Source organism: Salmo salar, chromosome 02 (genome assembly GCF_965601325.2).
Source record: "Salmo salar chromosome 02, fSalSal1, whole genome shotgun sequence".
NCBI lineage: Eukaryota > Metazoa > Chordata > Actinopteri > Salmoniformes > Salmonidae > Salmo > Salmo salar.
Genome location: NC_138292.1, coordinates 59,871,514 through 59,889,295, shown reverse-complemented (window position 1 = coordinate 59,889,295; position 17,782 = coordinate 59,871,514). Strand labels below are relative to the sequence as shown.

Genomic DNA, 17,782 nt, shown 5'->3' with positions numbered 1-17,782 from the left:
CGGGCCGTGGCACTGTATTGTCCTCAAAGCGAGCAAAGAAGTTGTTTAGTCTGTCTGGTAGCAAGACATCCTGGTCTGCGACGGGGCAGATTTTTCCTTTTGTAGTCAGTGATTGACTGTAGACCCTGCCACATACCTCTCGTGTCTGAGCCGTTGAATTGCGACTCCACTTTGTCTCTATACTGACACTTTTGTTTGATTGCCTTGCGGAGGGAATAGCTACACTGTTTGTATTCGGTCATGTTTCCGGTCACCTTGCCCTGATTTAAAAGCACTGGTTCGCGCTTTCAGTTTTGTGCGAATGCTGCCATCAATCCACGGTTTCTGGTTTGGGAATGTTTTAATAGATGCTGTGGGTATGACATTGCCGATGCACGCCATCGATTTTAGAGGAACAATTTAGGGTTAAGTTCCTTGCTCAAGGGCACATAGAACCAACGACCTTTGGGTTACTGGCCCAACGCTCTTAACCGCTAGGCTACATGCCGGCCATTATTGTAAGTACAATGGTTAGACTGTAAAAAGTCTATTTTAAATAAAATGATCTCCAGTAACACTTAAAGCCTGCAGGTATAATGCTTTATAACTAAAGCATTTATAATCCTTACTATAAGACATAAAATGTGTTATGTCTCTAACCAGCTGAGCTGTGTCTGGAGGACTACAAGAACTACCGCTTCCTGACCCACGGGAACGTGACCATTCCTGGTCAGCAGGACCGTGACCTGTTTGTAGAGACCATGGACGCCTTCAACATCATGAGCATCCCAGAGGAGGAGCGGATAGGTACGCCAACTCCCCCTGTCATGCCTAATTCTTGGCCTATAATACTGTAATAAAAAAAAGTGTTCAAGTAGCTGTTTACAGATCAATGCAATTTATGGAAATAACTGATGACTTGTGACTATGGTTTTGTTTTCCATCAGGTCTTCTGAAAACTGTGTCCGCTGTTCTCCAGCTTGGCAATGTGAGCTTCAAGAAGGAGCGTAACTCTGACCAGGCCTCCATGCCTGATGACACAGGTACTTTACATCTGTTTTCACTAATAATTTCTGGGGTTTCCCCAGGATTTGTACTGGGTTCATTTTTTTATTTTAGTCCAGCACTAACTCGCCTGTTTCTACTAATCGAGTTCTCTGATTTAATTGAATCAGGTGTTAGTGCTGGGTTGGAACAAAATTGTGCACTTTTTACTCCACCACTTGGGTCCTTAATTAGACTTTGTCTCCTGCAACCTTCCTTCATGGCTTCTACAATCCCTTACCTAATCCATTCATCCAGCACCACCCACTCACCCACACCTTTCTCTCTCCCTCAGCGGCCCAGAAAGTGTGCCACCTGCTGGGCATGAACGTGACCGACTTCACCCGGGCCATCCTGTCCCCCAGGATCAAGGTGGGCAGGGACTACGTTCAGAAGGCCCAGACCCAGGAGCAGGCTGAGTTTGCAGTGGAGGCCCTGGCCAAGGCCTCCTACGAGAGGATGTTCCGCTGGCTGGTGATGAGGATCAACAAGGCCCTGGACAAGACCAAGAGACAGGGAGCCTCTTTCATCGGCATCCTGGACATCGCTGGCTTTGAGATTTTTGAGGTGAGATGAAGATTGTGGACATTGGGTATGTTTGTTGGTCATTAAATACAAACAATGGATTGTCATGAGTGGTTGTTGATTGTCAATTGGTTTTCAAAATGGATCTTCCTCTCTATTTAGATGATGCATGGATGTCTTTTACTGCTTTCTCACATTAAGAAACTTTCCATTTCTGGGTTCCCACCAAAAAGGTCTATCTAATGAATGTGTACCTTCTGTCTTTTCTCCTCTTTCTCCTGTAGCTGAACTCGTTTGAGCAGCTGTGCATCAACTACACCAACGAGAAGCTGCAGCAGCTGTTCAACCACACCATGTTCGTCCTGGAGCAGGAAGAGTACCAGAGAGAGGGTATCGAGTGGAGCTTCATCGACTTCGGCCTGGACCTGCAGCCCTGCATCGACCTCATCGAGAAGCATGTAAGTATATTGCAACTACCTCTTCCCTAATGGACCTGAGGCTTATGTGATTTGTTCTGTTCCAAATTACACACGTTGTCTTTTGACCACATAAACAGCAATCCATCCTTTGGTTTTGTTTACCTGGCTGCTGTCACCAAATGCTAACTTGAGCATTTTTCACTAATGCAAGTCAATATCCCCTAAAGTTGGCTTATGTTTTAAATGTCCTGCACAACCTAACATGTACTGAATTAGTATCTCCAGAAGTAGCTGACGGTGTGTTTATTTTTGTCCACCTTTCCCTCTGTTCCTAGGCCAGTCCTCCTGGTGTGCTGGCTCTGCTGGATGAAGAGTGCTGGTTCCCTAAGGCCACAGACAAGAGCTTTGTGGAGAAGGTGGTTCAGGAGCAGGGCAACAACCCCAAGTTCCAGAAGCCCAAGAAACTCAAGGACTCTGCCGACTTCTGCATCATCCACTACGCTGGAAAGGTCAGTTTACCACTTGTGGCGAATCTATCAATCACTAATTGGGTGGCAGAATTTGGTACTTTATGAAAGTTTTCAGAGATCCTACAACCAGGATTTTTGAGAAACCAGGGAATTTTGCCAGAATTGATCTTTAACTCGAGCGAATTGATAAAACCACAACTTCTTGAAAGGTCAGCGATGTGATCACAAAATGGTTCCTCTCTCCCCTCTCCAGGTGGACTACAAGGCAGATGAGTGGCTGATGAAGAACATGGACCCCCTGAATGACAACGTGGCCACGCTGCTCAACCAGTCCACTGACAAGTTTGTGTCGGAGCTCTGGAGAGACGGTAAGTCTCGAGATACTGAGCGCTGACTAGACCAGTGAAGTCTGAGGGGAGGAGGGCTCATAATGATGGTTATCAAATGCATGAACCATTTATTATGAGCCGTTCCCTCAGCAGCCTCCACTGGACTAGAAAGTAACTGGGTTGGGCTGTAGACTCTAATAGTGTGATGTCACCTACTGTTGGTACATAGAACTGCATAATTGGTGTTGGCCAATAGAACTGCAGCAACCTTTCTGTATGTTTGAACTGAGAAAGTGCAGGAAAGATGAGTTGATAAGTGTTATCTATGATCCTGCTCCTTTTCATTCTCCCTTTCTCTCTCTCTCAGTGGACCGTATTGTGGGCCTGGACAAAGTTGCTGGGATGTCTAACGGGGGGGTGCACGGGGCCACTAAGATCCGTAAGGGCATGTTCCGCACCGTGGGCCAGCTCTACAAGGAGCAGCTGTCCAACCTCATGACCACTCTCAGGAACACCAACCCCAACTTCGTCCGCTGCATCATCCCCAACCACGAGAAGAAGGTATGGTGTCTACAGTCATCAAATCTTCCATTGATCAATGAGTGTTTTAACTATAATAAATATGATAAACGATAAATACGAGGCACAGGCAGATGGTCTTTGCTTCAGCACATGTACTTTAAAATTATTATTTAAAATCCTGACTCTTCACTTCGTCACTGTCAGGCTGGTAAGCTGGAGCCCCATCTGGTTCTGGACCAGCTGAGGTGTAATGGAGTTCTGGAGGGAATCCGTATCTGCAGACAGGGCTTCCCCAACCGCATTGTCTTCCAGGAGTTCAGACAGAGGTAACCACGGAAACATATCTTTGTGGTCATCTCCTTCCTGTTTATCAGTTTCACTGAGCAGACTAGCCTGTTATTGTTTCAGTGTCTAATCTTAAACTTCTGTTTTCCCAGATATGAGATCCTCACTCCCAACTCCATTCCCAAGGGATTCATGGACGGCAAACAAGCCTGTGTGCTCATGGTAAGAGGCGTCAGACCAAACAATCATTCACCAGTCTTCCAATGTCGTTCCCAAATGTCATCCTCTCTCCTTCCTCTTCCCAGATCAAGGCCCTGGAGCTGGATTCCAACCTGTTCCGGATTGGCCAGAGTAAGGTGTTTTTCCGGGCTGGCGTCTTGGCCCAGCTAGAGGAGGAGAGGGACATTAAGATCACTGACATCATCATCAGCTTCCAGTCCTGGTGTCGTGGATACGTGGCCCGCAAGTAAGGAGCTCGTCATTTAGAGCAGTAACTAGCAGAGGTTTGGCTTATGGTTTTATACTGCATATTAGTTGGTGTGAGCGCGCTACGTTCACATACTCCAATAACATGTAGATTGACAAGTCTTTTTTTTTTTTTCTGCCTCCAGAGCCTTCACGAAGAGACAGCAGCAGCTGACTGCTATGAAGGTGATCCAGAGGAACTGTGCCGCTTACCTCAAACTCAGAAACTGGCAGTGGTGGAGACTCTTCACCAAGGTACATGCACTCTGTTGCAAATCAATATGGGAGCATCCTAATATCAGTGTTGCAGACCTCATCCCTTACTCCTCAGCTACCTGCGTTGTCCTGAGTGCCCGTCCTCTTCCCCTACTCCCCCAGGTGAAGCCTCTGCTGCAGGTGACCAGGCAGGAGGAGGAGATGCAGGCTAGGGAGGATGAGCTGGAGAAGACCAAGGCGCGGCAGCAACAGACTGAGGAGCAGCTGCAGGAGTTTGAGGCCAAGCAGCAACAGGTATGGAGTGTCCCTTCTAGTAATTCTATTTCTATGGCTTGGCTTAAGCCCCAATGTAAGGTAATGACTGGTACACTCAGAATGATTATGAATTGGTGCCTTTCAATATGTCTTGTTGGGGTGGTTTCCCAGACAGACTAATCCTGGAGTAAAGCATTTAACTGAGATTCTCCTTTGAGTTTGATATTTAGTCCAAGGCTTAATCTGTCCAGGAACTCACCCCTACTGTCTTATACATTGTCGGTGGATGGAGTGAGTAACTTCCATACCAGTTTAACACCATATTATCATAAACCAACCAGCATGTCAGCCTTGCATCATTGCCCTGTTTAACACAAGCCCCCCCCCCCCCCACCAGCTGAATGCAGAGAAGCTAGCCCTGCAGGAGCAGCTGCAGGCGGAGACAGAGCTGTGTGCCGAGGCAGAGGAGATGCGCTCCAAGCTGGCCACCAGGAAGCAGGAGCTGGAGGAGATCCTTCACGACCTGGAGTCCAGAGTGGAGGAGGAAGAGGAGAGGGTCACCCAGCTACAGACCGAGCGGAAGAAGATGCAGACCAACATCACGGTAGATTTTTTTAATATTTTTTTTATTATTTATGGTTAATTAACTTTTCCTTGTTAATTAAGCCTTGTGGTCCAAACCTGTCAGTCACATGTAAGTAGTAAGAAATTACCTTTTTTTTTATTTCTCCTATTAAATTGCATTCGCAAATTGTCCATTTTCACTTCATTTTCCCTTCCATTTCACCCTCAAAGGGTGTGGCACTTTTTAATGAACTTGGGGAGGAAGGGAGTGATGGCAGGAATTGAGGTGAAACCATCTGAAATAAAACATTCCATCTCTCTCCCTCTCTGTCTGTAGGACCTGGAGCAGCAGCTGGATGAGGAGGAGGCAGCCAGGCAGAAGCTGCAGCTGGAGAAGATGACCACAGATGCCAAGCTGAAGAAGATAGAGGAGAATGTCATGGTGCTGGATGACCAGAACAACAAACTCATTAAGGTTTGTAGTACAAGTTGATGCGTTGACATGTTTTTTTTCAGATGGCTGGAAGAATAAAATAATCAAATGGGCAGTAATTCATTCCAGCAATAAAGCAAGTAATCATGGACCAATTTTTATTAAGAGTAAATTACTGTTAGGCATTCAGGGACTAGGTGTTATCTGAATGTAATATCCGGTCGTGCTCTTATGGTTCAGACGTTGTGTAACCTTGTGAGGTGGTTGTGTAACCTTGTGAGGTTGTTGTGTGACCGTGTGTGGGGTTATTTGTTTGCAGGAGAAGAAGCTGTTGGAAGAACGTATCTCAGAGTTCACCACCAACCTGACTGAGGAGGAGGAAAAGTCCAAGAGCCTGCAGAAACTGAAGAACAAGCACGAGGCCATGATCACTGACCTGGAGGGTAGGTGGACCATAGACCTACAATGACATAGATTCTATGTTTGAGGTGAACCACTTTTCCCTTGTATCGTATCCTTCGTCTGTACTGATCTGAGACCACTTTAAAGTATTGAGACACAACCCTGGTTTCCCTCTCCCTCACCAGACCGGCTGAGGAAGGAGGAGAAGAGTCGTCAAGAGTTGGAAAAGAACCGCAGGAAGCTGGAGGGAGACTCCACGGAGCTGAATGACCAGATGGCTGACCTGCAGGCCCAGATAGCCGAGCTCCGAGCCCAGCTGGCCAAGAAGGAGGAGGAGCTAATGGCTGCTCTGGCCAGGTGAGGGAAGGGAAACGCGTGACTGGACAAAGGGTCAATTCTATTTCTGTGTATCAAAATTATCTTTGACATTTTTTTTAAATGACGCATCATAGGCCGCATTCATGAAGAAAAACACAGGCCACATTAAATTGGCTTGCGGCCCACATTTGGTTGGCCTGAACGAGATGTTATTTTACTTTCCATTGAAAGAGTTTGATCTGCTGTTTATTAGGATTTCATTAAGCCCATACAGTAAAACCAAAGTCTACAAAATAGTCTTGTATGGCTTTAATTTCAATGCTTTCCACTCTAACCCCCTTCACTCCCCACCACCCTCCAGGATAGAGGAGGAGGCCGCGGCCAAGAACACAGCCCAGAAGAAGATCCGGGAGCTGGAGGCCCAGCTTTCTGAGCTGCAGGAGGACCTGGAGCTGGAGAGGGCTGCGAGGGCCAAGGCTGAGAAACACCGCAGGGACCTGGGAGAGGAGCTGGAGGCTCTGAAGACTGAGCTGGAGGACACACTGGACTCTACAGCAACACAGCAAGAGCTCAGGTACTGGGTGTGTGCATATATACATACACAAAGTTGGAGGTGAAGGACACCAAGATGGTGGTTTGCAATGTGTAAATGTAAAGTTTTAGTAATAGACAATTACCCGTTGAGAAGACCTATGGTGATATTCCCCCCTTTCTCCTCCATCCTGTTCAGAACCAAGCGTGAGACTGAGGTGACCCAGCTCAAGAAGGCTTTGGAGGATGAGGCCAAGGTACACGAGCAGCAGGTGGCCGACATGAGGCACAAACACAACCAGGCCTTCGACGAGCTCAACGAACAGCTGGAGCAGGCCAAGAGGGTGAGAGCTCACTTAAACTGCATTATACTGTTCATATGTAGGCATTGTGGGAATTTGTTTTTTTGGGAGGGGGGGCATATGGTTCTCTAACATGACTGTGTGAATGGTGGAATCTTTATTTTAATTTTATATTGCCTGACGGTTGACCGGTCAGCCCGTAACATTCAACATTTTACTGTAGTAGTTTGTATTTCATATTGAAGTCTTCATCTGCATGAGTTCATATAACCAACACTGTACATTATAGTATTTCGGTAGAGAACGGCTGATGTAACCTCCTGCCCATGTGTCTGCTCGTTCAGAACAAGGCGTCAGTGGAGAAAGCCAAGCAGGCTATGGAAAGCGAACATAATGAGCTGGCCATCGAGCTGAAGACCCTGACCCAGGGGAAGAGTGAGTCAGAGCAGCGCAGGAAGAAGGCTGAGACCCAGTTCCAGGAACTGCAGATCAAACACACTGAGAGCGAGAGGCAAAGGAAGGAGCTGGCCGACAAGGTGGCCAAGATGCAGGTGGGTGTGGCCTGGATGTTGGATGCTTGGCTGTAGCTGATGGAGAAAGGGAATGGTAAGAGGGTGGATGAATGGGGATCCAGAACACTAAGGGATTTCAAAGTATTATGTTGGGTTGGTGGATGATAGATGAATGTTAGACAACTTTATTTGTCACATGCACCGAATACAACAGGTGTAGACCTTAGAGTGAAATGCTTACTTACCAGCCCTTAACTCCATTTCTTAAACTGCGTTGTTAAGAAAATATTTACTAAATAAATTAAAGTACACAATAAAATAACAATAGAGGCTATATACAGGGGTACGGAGTCGATGTGCAGGGCTACAGGTTAGTCGAGGTAATTTGTACATGTAGGTAGGGGTGAAGGGACTGCTTAGATTAGCAGCAGTGTAAAAACGGGGGGGGGGGGATAATGGATGATAGTGAATGTACATTAGGGATAATGGATTCCCTGTGGCTCAGTTGGTAGAGCATGGTGTTTGCAACGCCAGCATGGTGTGTGCAACGCCAGGGTTGTTGGTTCGATTCCCACGGGGGGCCAGTACAAAAAGAAATGCATGAAATGTATGCATTCACTACTGTAAGTCGCTCTGCATAAGAGCGTCTGCTAAATGACTAAAAATGTTAATTCCTCTGTCTAGTCTGAGCTGGACAACGTCAACAGCGTGTTGAGTGTGGTTGAGGGCAAGTCCATCAAGGCAACTAAAGACCGTTCCACTGTGGAGTCTCAACTGCAGGATGTACAGGTACGGTGTCACACCCATGTTGTGCTGTTTAGAAATGGCCTTACACACACACACACACACACTAACCCTTCTTTCCCTCCTTTTGTCCTCTTTTCTAGGCGCTGCTCCAGGAGGAAACTCGTCAGAAGCTCTCTTTCTCCACTCGTCTGCGTCAGATGGAGGATGAACAGAACAACCTGAGGGAGATGCTGGAGGAAGAGGAGCAGGGCAAGAAGAACACAGAGAAGCAGCTCTACACCCTCCAAGCGCAGGTTGCTAGCACATTCCTGTCCCTCTACCTCCATAATACTATCCAGTTTTGTTTCCCCTATTGTGCATGTATTACACCACCTCTCTGAATGCTTACAGAAATCTTTCGATTTTTTTTTTTCCTCAATAAAATCCAGATTTTGTTGTTGAATTATGCCACCTTGTACGCTAGGACATAGACCATGAAGTCTGAGGCATGTCATGCATTTTACATTTTGACACGGCTTGAGCTTGACCAATCAGCGCTACATGTCATGTGCATCTTCCTCTCCTCCCCTTTTACATCTACCAAACTTCTCATACACTTCTCTTATCCTCAGCTGACGGAGATGAAGAAGAAGATGGAGCTGGAGACCCAGTCCCTGGAGGGGGTGGAGGAGAACAAGAAACGTATGCAGCGGGAGCTGGAGGCTGTGGTCCAACAGCTGGAGGAGAAGGCATCGACCTACGACAAACTGGACAAGACCAAGACCCGTCTGCAGCAGGAACTAGATGACATGATGGTGGACCAGGACAACCTCAGGCAGACAGTGTCCAACCTGGAGAAGAAGCAGAAGAAGTTCGACCAGGTGAATGAGTTGATGGGTGACGATGGCATAGAGGTTCTATTGCAGTGAGCACCTCTGGTCCTGGATGGCCAAAGACTGGAACCACTGCAGCCCTCAAGGACTTGATAACCCTGTTTTTAAAGGCTTATTTGCTAGATTGAATCACTGGCCCATGACAAGCGATTCATAAAACAAACCTGTAATGATTGATCAATACATCATATGATGCATAGATCAATCATTTCAGGTTCAAACTGTCATACTGAAATACCTTCTCGCCTGTCCCTATAACAGATGCTGACTGAGGAGAAGACCATCTCCAGCCGGAATGCTGAGGAGAGGGACCGGGCTGAGGCTGAGGCCAGGGAGAAGGAAACGCGGGCCTTGACTCTGACCCGCGAGCTGGAGGCCATTAAGGACCTGAAGGATGAACTGGACCGGGCCAACAAGGTCCTCAAGGCAGAGATGGAGAACCTGGTCTCATCGAAGGACGATGTCGGTAAAAGTGTAAGTCCGATCACAGATGTTGTAGAACTCTCTAGAAGGATAGTGGAATTATTGATGGTGGGTGACTCAAGTTCTCGATTCATTGCGTCCTGTCTTCTAGACTCCTGAAAATGCAAGTCCAGTCTGACCTTCTCCTCCAATGTGTTTTGCTAAGGTGGCAAATCGGGAGGATGTGAGGAAAGACTTGAGGATAGTTTGGAACTTTTCGAAACGTTGCAAAATGTGAATGCACCATCCCTCCCAAACTCCCTCATTCATCTTTTTTGTCTCTTGGTACAGGTCCATGAGCTGGAGAAAGCGAAGCGTGCCATGGATCAACAGCTGGAGGAGATGCGCGTGCAACTGGAGGAACTGGAGGACGAGCTGCAGACCACGGAGGACGCCAAGTTGCGTCTGGAGGTCAACATGCAAGCCATGAAGGCTCAGTCCGACAGGGACCTGCAGGCCAGAGACGAGCAGGGTGAAGAGAGGAGGAAGCAGCTGGTCAAACAGGTACTGGGTTGTGTTCACTACATACCAATTGGAAGAAAACAGTCTGAACCCGGAAGGGACTACTTATCCAATAAGAAATGCTCATAAAAAATGTAACCTACTAAATGCAACCTTGGCTCTGTGTGATCCCCAGGTGCGTGAGCTGGAGACTGAGCTGGAGGATGAGCGGCGGCAGAAATCCCTGGCCATGGCTGCTAAGAAGAAGCTGGAGGTGGACCTGGGAGAACTGGAAGCAGGCATCAGCATGGCCAACAAGGGCCGCGATGAGGGCCTCAAACAGCTGAAGAAACTGCAGGTAATATAGAGGGACGCACACAGGAGGGCAGTGAGTTTTGAGGCACTGTTTTACTGGTATTTCCAGGATTGTCCGCTAGTGTTGCTGCATGTAGGAAATGTTTGTAATTGACACAAGCTGTTTCCAATCAATTAAAAGATGTTGGCTTGCCAATTGCTAGACCTGGGTCTGCGTCTCGGTAGGGGCTACCCCCCCCCCCCCCGAGTTTCCTACATTATACTTCCATGGTTGGTTTCTTTGACTCTCCCCTTTTAATTGACTATTTATTTTTTTGCTACAACTTCCAAGTCTGTTAGAGGATCAGCTTGTGCAAATTGAGGTATAGAATCAATGATCTACAAAAAGTATTCCCTGCCAAATAATAGGTTTTGTGCATTGCGTTAGTTATGTTATAGGGTGAAAGGTAGTGTTAGGACATAGACAAACACACTACCGTGATACACTCCATCCCCAGGTGGCAGCAGCAACCGGGTCGAGATGCTGAGCCAAGCCTTTGAAGGTGATAGTCAGTGTCCCAGCTGGCGTAGCTTGAGTCTGCTGGTTTTGTTTGGTGGCCACGAGGCCTTTCCTTTGTTTTTCTTTAGTTTTGGTATGCCTTTTTGTGTGTTTTGTCACCATCTGAACAAATAATAACCTGCTTGGACTGGCCGACCCAGTGGTCATGAAGGCACTGGACCTAAGGTAAGGTGGCTGGTTCCTGGGGTGCGTTCAGTTCTATTGAACATTTGCTATGTGTAGTTTGTACTGAACGAAAATTCCCCAAAATGTTCAAGCTACGTTTGCGCCGTGGGGTGTGGCATGAAGTGACTTATTTAAAGGGATAATGCAAGATCTTCTACATACCCTGAGTCTGAACTTGTGGATACCATTTTGTTTCTGTGTGCTGTCAATGTAGTCGGCAGTAGTTTTGTGAGCGAATGCTAACTAGCATTAGCGCAATGAAGTCTACGGGTAGCAATGCAGATGCTTGTCTATAGTATGCTCAAAACCTCTCCTAGCAGTGTTAGTGAGTTTCAGCTGATGGGTTTTGGTCGTCAAATGTTTGGAGGTGGTCACAAGGTTAGTACATTGTTTGCAGCTGGTATTCCTTATCTACAGTAGGGCATTTTATTTTTTGGTATTTGTTTTGCAGGATTAGGTTTTCCAGTTGGGAGTCTGGGGATGTGTTGGCGCTAGGCTAGTGGATAACTGTTATGGTTGGTAGCATTTGGTGCATGGTATGTTTTTGTTTTTTGGCGTGGTTATCTCTGAGCACGTGCATGTGTTTGGTTAGTGGTGAGCTAGTGGCTAACTGACTTGTCAGTTGATTTATTGGTTCTCTTTGGCATACTGATTTTAACTATGGGGGCATTTGAGCCAGCAGTGTGTTGTGTAGAGGATGGTGGGGTTTTCCTCAAGCTAACGAGGGATCAGTTATTTCAGGTGGCAGAAATGCTGGAGGTTGAAATGGCAGAGGAGTTGAACAAGGTAGAGGTTACTTTGAATGGTCAGTGCTTTTTGGGATCCTTGGGACATCCCTAAACTCAAACCTTAACCCCTACTTTAACCATAATCTTTTTCCACTTCAAATGGGGGACGTACCAAGGATCCCAGATAGCGAGGACTGTTGAACAGACAGGTGTGTTTTCTCCGCTTGGTGGGTATGGCGTGATGAATGATGTATTTAAAGGGCAGCGGCCATGCTTAGTGTTCCACAACCTAACCCACTTTGTCAACTGGTCATTCAGAACAGCACTTTGTTTAATTGACATTCTACTCTGTTTCGTACTGAACGCAGCCCGAGTGGTGTTTCTCATGGAGAGTTGAGGTATGCCCAGTTAGTAAAGTTACACATGTTCAGAAGAGTGCTGATGAAAAAACAATAGGGAGGAAGATTTGTGGGTGGACACTGGAGGGAACATTATTTGCTGAACTAGATGGTGGTTCCCAGGAAGTGGTTGTCTCTAGCTGAGACCACCTGGGCAGAGATAGGATGCCTTCTGCAGGTTGATGTGTCTATTTAAGCTTGTGGTTCCTCAGCAGGCTGACCGTGAGCTTGGTTAGGTGTCAGATTTAGCTGACAATTTTTCTCACTAAACTGAAGGAGACTGTTCCCAGTCGTGATGCTAGTGAGAATCCGCTGGAAGACCTGATCTGATGCTGCTGTTTTTTGAGGAGCATCGGGAGCTTGAAAAATAGTTTGGAAGAGCCAGATCCACCAGTTTTGTCACTTCCTGTTGAGGAGCGGTTGACCGTTCCTGTCGCATGGAGGCCTAATGCGTCTCCTGTTAAGGTGAAGGAAAGTGAGGATATGGCTAGCAGTTTCCCTCCAGTGAGCACTCCGGGCTGAGCAAAGAGGTGTTGGGGAACGGGGTTGTTCCTAGTGAGTTTTCTGAAGTTGGTTAATGTTCACTTGTCCCTGATGGTAGTTGCTCCAAGTCTCTCATCAGTGCGTGCATATCAGATGGCGCTTGTGACATAGGCCTAGTTAATGGAGTTGGTCTCAGTTTAGAACCAGAGGGGTCACAGCTGGTCCCTTGAACAAACCAAGTCAGACTTTTGGCAGGAAGTAATTACCTGAGTGCAGAGCAGTGAATTTGGTTTTAACTTCTGGTTTTGAGAATGGCTTGATCTCACACACATGGTAACCTTCTCTATGCACCAAAAGTGAGCTGAAGACATGTTTAACAACTGCTGGAAGGTTTACACCGACACAAACTTAGTTCACAGCTCACTATAAATTAGGCAGTGTGCAGTCTTTCGGTAGAGCGATACCAAGCCCTACAGTCTGGTGTGGTACTTGACTCAGTCCTTTGTGGTTCTCCTCCTATACAGGCCCTGTTGAAAGATCAGATGAGGGAGCTGGAGGATCTGCGTCTGTCCAGGGACGAGGCCCTCAACATGGCCAAGGAGAATGAAAAGAAGGTCAAGACAATGGAGGCTGACACCATCCATCTCCAGGAGGTATGCCCATCTGCAGGTCTCTTTCGCTCGCTGTCTCCACCCCCACTGTCCGTGTTCTTTTGCTCCTCATGACTGACTCCTCTCAATCTTCCATAGGAGTTGGCGTCTGCTGAGCGAGTCAAGAAACAGGCCCAGACAGAGAGGGATGAACTGCAGGACGAGCTCAACAGCTACAACGCTAAGAAGTACGGCTCACACCTGAAATCTTATTAATTTGCATGGAGTCTGTGATGGTGTTCTTCCTCCCAACCAAAATGTATCGCTCTTCCCCCCCCCCCCGTCCTTAGTTCCCTGACGGTGGATGAGAAGAGGAGGCTGGATACTCGTATCGCTAAGCTAGAGGAGGAATTGGAGGAGGAGCAGTTGAACACAGAGATGGTCAACGACCGCTTGAGGAGAAACACACTGCAGGTAATGAACTGATCGCAAAGCTGAGGAGCTGCACCGAGAAAGTATTTAAATTTTATCTGGGTTAGTCACAAGGAGATGAAGAGGGATTCTGGTTGAAGAATAATTGTTCTGTTTATGTAGTGTTTCAACCTGACTCATTAGAGCTCTATTTGTAAGAGAATGACTCAATTGAGACAAATGCACCATGTTTAAAGTTATGGGCCGGACACTAAATTGTCCAGTTCATCTCAATGCATTGTCTTTTCCACACTCTCCGCCCTAGACCGACCAGCTGATCACTGAGTTGACAGCGGAGCGCAGTACCGCCCAGCGCCTGGAGGGGACCCAGGCCCAGCTGGACCGGCAGAACAAGGAGCTGAAGCTCAAGCTGCTGGAGATGGAGGAGATCGTGAAGTCCAGGTACAAGGCCTCTATCGCTGCCCTGGAGGCCAAGATGCTGCAGCTGGAGGAGCAACTGGACTTGGAGTCCAAGTAAGTAAAAACCATTGGCTCGGTCTTTCCTCAATTCCTCACGTCCTCTCTCCTTGCTTCCTTCTCAATGTATTGTAGGAGAGGATCCAAGGTCCCTCCCCTTCGACCTCCTATGAATTTTGAGAAGCAGGTTAGGAGAAAACGTCCCTTTACATGAGTCATGTCTTGACTTTTTTTAAAAAAAAATTCTGTTCTAAGGGAGCGTCAGCAATCGTCCAGGCTGGTCAGGCGCACGGAGAAGAAGCTGAAGGAGGTGCTGCTGCAGGTGGAGGACGAGAGACGCAACACAGAGCAGTACAAAGCAGAGGTGGGTCCTCTCTGCGTAGGACTAGATCAGTTACCCCTATATCAGTAGCACCATGGGTGTATATCAGTGGAGGCTGCTGAATTGCTAGAATGGAGCGAATGGCATGGAAGCCATATGTTTGTATTTGATACCATTCTGCCTCAGCCATTACTATGAGCCCGTCCTCTCTGATTTAAGGTGCTACCAACCTCCTGTGGTGTGTGTGTAGTCCCAGGTGCAATGTAACCAGACAAGCGATATGACGGCTGCAGATTGTATAATCTCCATCGATTGTAAAGGTCTGGGGCGTTCATTAGTCAGATTGTTTTCCAACAAACGTTTACTGTAGGAACCAATCTGAAATAGCGGGAGAGGGACCTGTGTTTGTCCTGTAAACTCTAGTTTTTGTTAGAAAATGTTTTCTGTTTGGAGTAAACGATTTTTTACAAAAAAACTTTTCAACAGACGAAACATTTTCCAATGGAAAACGACGAATGAATATACCCCAGATAATTTGTGCAGACCTGTCCTGAATCTGTGCTGATATCTGGAAAACAACCAGAAGCCACATGCTGTATAGCTGCAGCCACTGAACCACCTTGCACAGTTACTGTATAGCCTCCATAGATGAAGGATATAGATTTGCAGCCACTGATCGAACATCCTCTGCCTGACTCCACAGGCAGACAAGGCAAACAACCGCACACGTCAGCTAAAGCGTCAGCTGGAGGAGGCAGAGGAGGAAGTGACACGGGCCAACGCCAACCGCAGGAAGCTGCAGCGGGAGCTTGAGGATGCCACTGAGTCGCAAGACGCCGTGACCCGAGAGGTCAGCACCCTGAAGAGCAAGCTCCGGTGTGTTGGTCCCTCCACTCTATATTCATTAGTGAAATGTTGCACAAGGTTTAGTTAGAAATGGATTGTGTAGAGCAATTGCACAGTCATAAAACCTGTTACCAAATATCTCTGAAGTGGTTTATTTACTCTTTGCAGGCGCGGGGACTTGCCTTTAAACATGCGCCGCGCCATGAATCGCACAGGCATGGGGGACAGTGATGAGGAGATGGATCTGCCCAGCGACGCATCCAAGCCTATACCTGAGTGAGGTGACCGGAGAGAGCAGCCAACTTTTACAGGGACCATACTTGAAATGCAACATCTATCATAGATTTAAATAGTGCATTCTATAGCTGACTGCTCATTCAGCCATGCTTGCTATCATACAAATAATTGTATACCAAGACTTATACTATTCTCTTCAGTGTCCATTTATGACAATCTGTTTTGTTCAGGTAGGAGTTCTGAGATGGTTCTCCTAGATTTACTAATTCACATTTGAAATCTGTACAAAGCATTTTGTGCATGTGTGCAAAACATCTGTGGCCAAATTATATATTTTGTCATGAATGTGATTTTTCTCTTTCTTGAGGCTAGCTTTCCAAATATGTGACATTCTAGATCCATTTTTGTACTCTGCCATTTTCAATATTATACAAAGTATATTATTCAGACATGGTTTAGCAGCTTAAATTGTTGGTGTGGCTAGAATACACCACAATATCCGCTGCTTTTCTTTTTTTCTCTCTCTCCCTGGAACTTGTATGATACTGTTTCTGCCATCTTTTGCTGTGCACATATGGACTTATTTTCTTTATGAATGCAGTAATTTAATATGGTTTATTGGTGTTGTAATATGTACTTCTGTGTATATATATGTGTATATCTATATATATATATCTATATATATCTATATCTATATCTATATCTATATATATATATCTATATCTATATATATATATATATATATATATATATATATATATATATATATATATATATATATATATATATATATATATATAAAAAAATCACTTCTATTTTCTGCACGCACAGCTATACTTCTCTATTAATCCACATATTGTAGTACTTGCATCACATTAGGACATGAGGTTTGCATACACATATTACATCTACAGATGGAGCCTGCACTTTATATGTAACGGTCACACTGGAACAAAGTTTGTGCATACACTGAGAATAACTACAACCTTAACACTTGCAAATCGTATTATGCTGTTATTGGTGTCTTGAAATTGACTGCTTTGAGTTGCTCCATGTGCTCTGCTAAATGGGGAAAATGGTGGGTTAGCTGGCACTGTTCTTTGCACATGGGTGGCAGTGAATACTACATGGTGTGAGTTCTTCACATCTAAGACTAGATACTCTTTTAAATCTAGCTCTGTCACTTTCATTTGCTGTTATCGCACTTTCACATTTTTTTATTATTGAGCGCTTATAGAGATTCTGCAAGATATAGTGGGGGATGGCTGCTTTTGCTAAATTTTCACTCAAGGTTTAATGAATTCTAACTGAGGGGTATATTGAATCTTTCAGAGTATTTTATCAGATGCCATGTTTCAATAAAGTTATATTTTAAATGGAAATGACTATTTGTAACCCTGAAATTAATATTGTGATGCAGCGAATATGATATTCACACTAACGGAATAAACAGTTTTAACCTCTACACGATCGGTGTTCTCCCTGCGGAACGGTTGAGCTAATGTGACTAGCATGTTGTAAATAACAAGAACATTTCCCAGGACATAGACATCTGATATGGGTAGAAAGCTTAAATTCTTGTTATCTAACTGCACTGTCCATTTTACAGTAGCTATTAGTGAAAGAATACCATGCAATTGTGAGTGCACGGTTATGAACTTAAATGTATTAAACCAATTGGGCATATTTTGGCGGTCTTAATACATTTTGAACAAATGCAATGGTTCTTTGAATCACTTAAATTTGTGCGTCCACTGCTGCCATCTAGTGGCCAAAATCTAAATCGCGCCTAACCTGGAATAGTACATTATTGCCTTTCTCTTGCATTTCAAAGATGATTGGGGGGACATGTCATTTTTTCTTTATCTTTTATCAGATCTAATGTGTTATTCTCCTACATTAATTACACATTTCCACAAACTTAAGTGTTTCATTTTAAATGTATGCATATCCTTGCTACAGGCAGATTTGGGTATGTCATTTTTGGCAAAGATTTGGGGGGAAAAAGGGTACGATCCTTTAACCCTCCCGTTGTGTTAAATGTTAATTCTGTGTTCCCGGTCCAAAATGACCACCATAGCGGATTATAAATCCATAATACATATCACCTAATGTTAGATCTTTTTATGAACTTAACTTGTAATGTTCACTAACTTTT

The 17,782-nt window shown here is 45.6% G+C and overlaps 1 protein-coding gene across 2 annotated transcripts in view; it reads left to right on the top strand.

The window, feature by feature from the left end:
- LOC106586497 (myosin-10) overlaps window positions 1-16,302 on the top strand; it is a 31,104-nt gene extending 14,802 nt beyond the window's left edge. For both annotated transcript variants that reach the window (XM_045706908.2, XM_045706906.2), the window contains 32 exons: window positions 643-786; window positions 927-1,022; window positions 1,319-1,590; window positions 1,833-2,006; window positions 2,303-2,476; window positions 2,691-2,805; window positions 3,134-3,327; window positions 3,493-3,614; window positions 3,726-3,795; window positions 3,879-4,039; window positions 4,185-4,293; window positions 4,417-4,548; window positions 4,907-5,113; window positions 5,411-5,548; window positions 5,826-5,949; window positions 6,094-6,265; window positions 6,588-6,800; window positions 6,957-7,101; window positions 7,404-7,610; window positions 8,256-8,360; window positions 8,459-8,611; window positions 8,930-9,178; window positions 9,452-9,664; window positions 9,944-10,156; window positions 10,290-10,451; window positions 13,266-13,394; window positions 13,491-13,579; window positions 13,682-13,805; window positions 14,068-14,276; window positions 14,475-14,583; window positions 15,245-15,417; window positions 15,556-16,302. In XM_045706908.2, coding sequence (XP_045562864.1) covers window positions 643-786; window positions 927-1,022; window positions 1,319-1,590; window positions 1,833-2,006; window positions 2,303-2,476; window positions 2,691-2,805; window positions 3,134-3,327; window positions 3,493-3,614; window positions 3,726-3,795; window positions 3,879-4,039; window positions 4,185-4,293; window positions 4,417-4,548; window positions 4,907-5,113; window positions 5,411-5,548; window positions 5,826-5,949; window positions 6,094-6,265; window positions 6,588-6,800; window positions 6,957-7,101; window positions 7,404-7,610; window positions 8,256-8,360; window positions 8,459-8,611; window positions 8,930-9,178; window positions 9,452-9,664; window positions 9,944-10,156; window positions 10,290-10,451; window positions 13,266-13,394; window positions 13,491-13,579; window positions 13,682-13,805; window positions 14,068-14,276; window positions 14,475-14,583; window positions 15,245-15,417; window positions 15,556-15,667 — 5,009 coding nt within the window. In that variant the 3' untranslated portion in view covers window positions 15,668-16,302. The remainder of the gene's footprint in view (window positions 1-642; window positions 787-926; window positions 1,023-1,318; window positions 1,591-1,832; window positions 2,007-2,302; window positions 2,477-2,690; window positions 2,806-3,133; window positions 3,328-3,492; window positions 3,615-3,725; window positions 3,796-3,878; window positions 4,040-4,184; window positions 4,294-4,416; window positions 4,549-4,906; window positions 5,114-5,410; window positions 5,549-5,825; window positions 5,950-6,093; window positions 6,266-6,587; window positions 6,801-6,956; window positions 7,102-7,403; window positions 7,611-8,255; window positions 8,361-8,458; window positions 8,612-8,929; window positions 9,179-9,451; window positions 9,665-9,943; window positions 10,157-10,289; window positions 10,452-13,265; window positions 13,395-13,490; window positions 13,580-13,681; window positions 13,806-14,067; window positions 14,277-14,474; window positions 14,584-15,244; window positions 15,418-15,555) is intronic.
- Window positions 16,303-17,782: the final 1,480 nt, after the last annotated feature.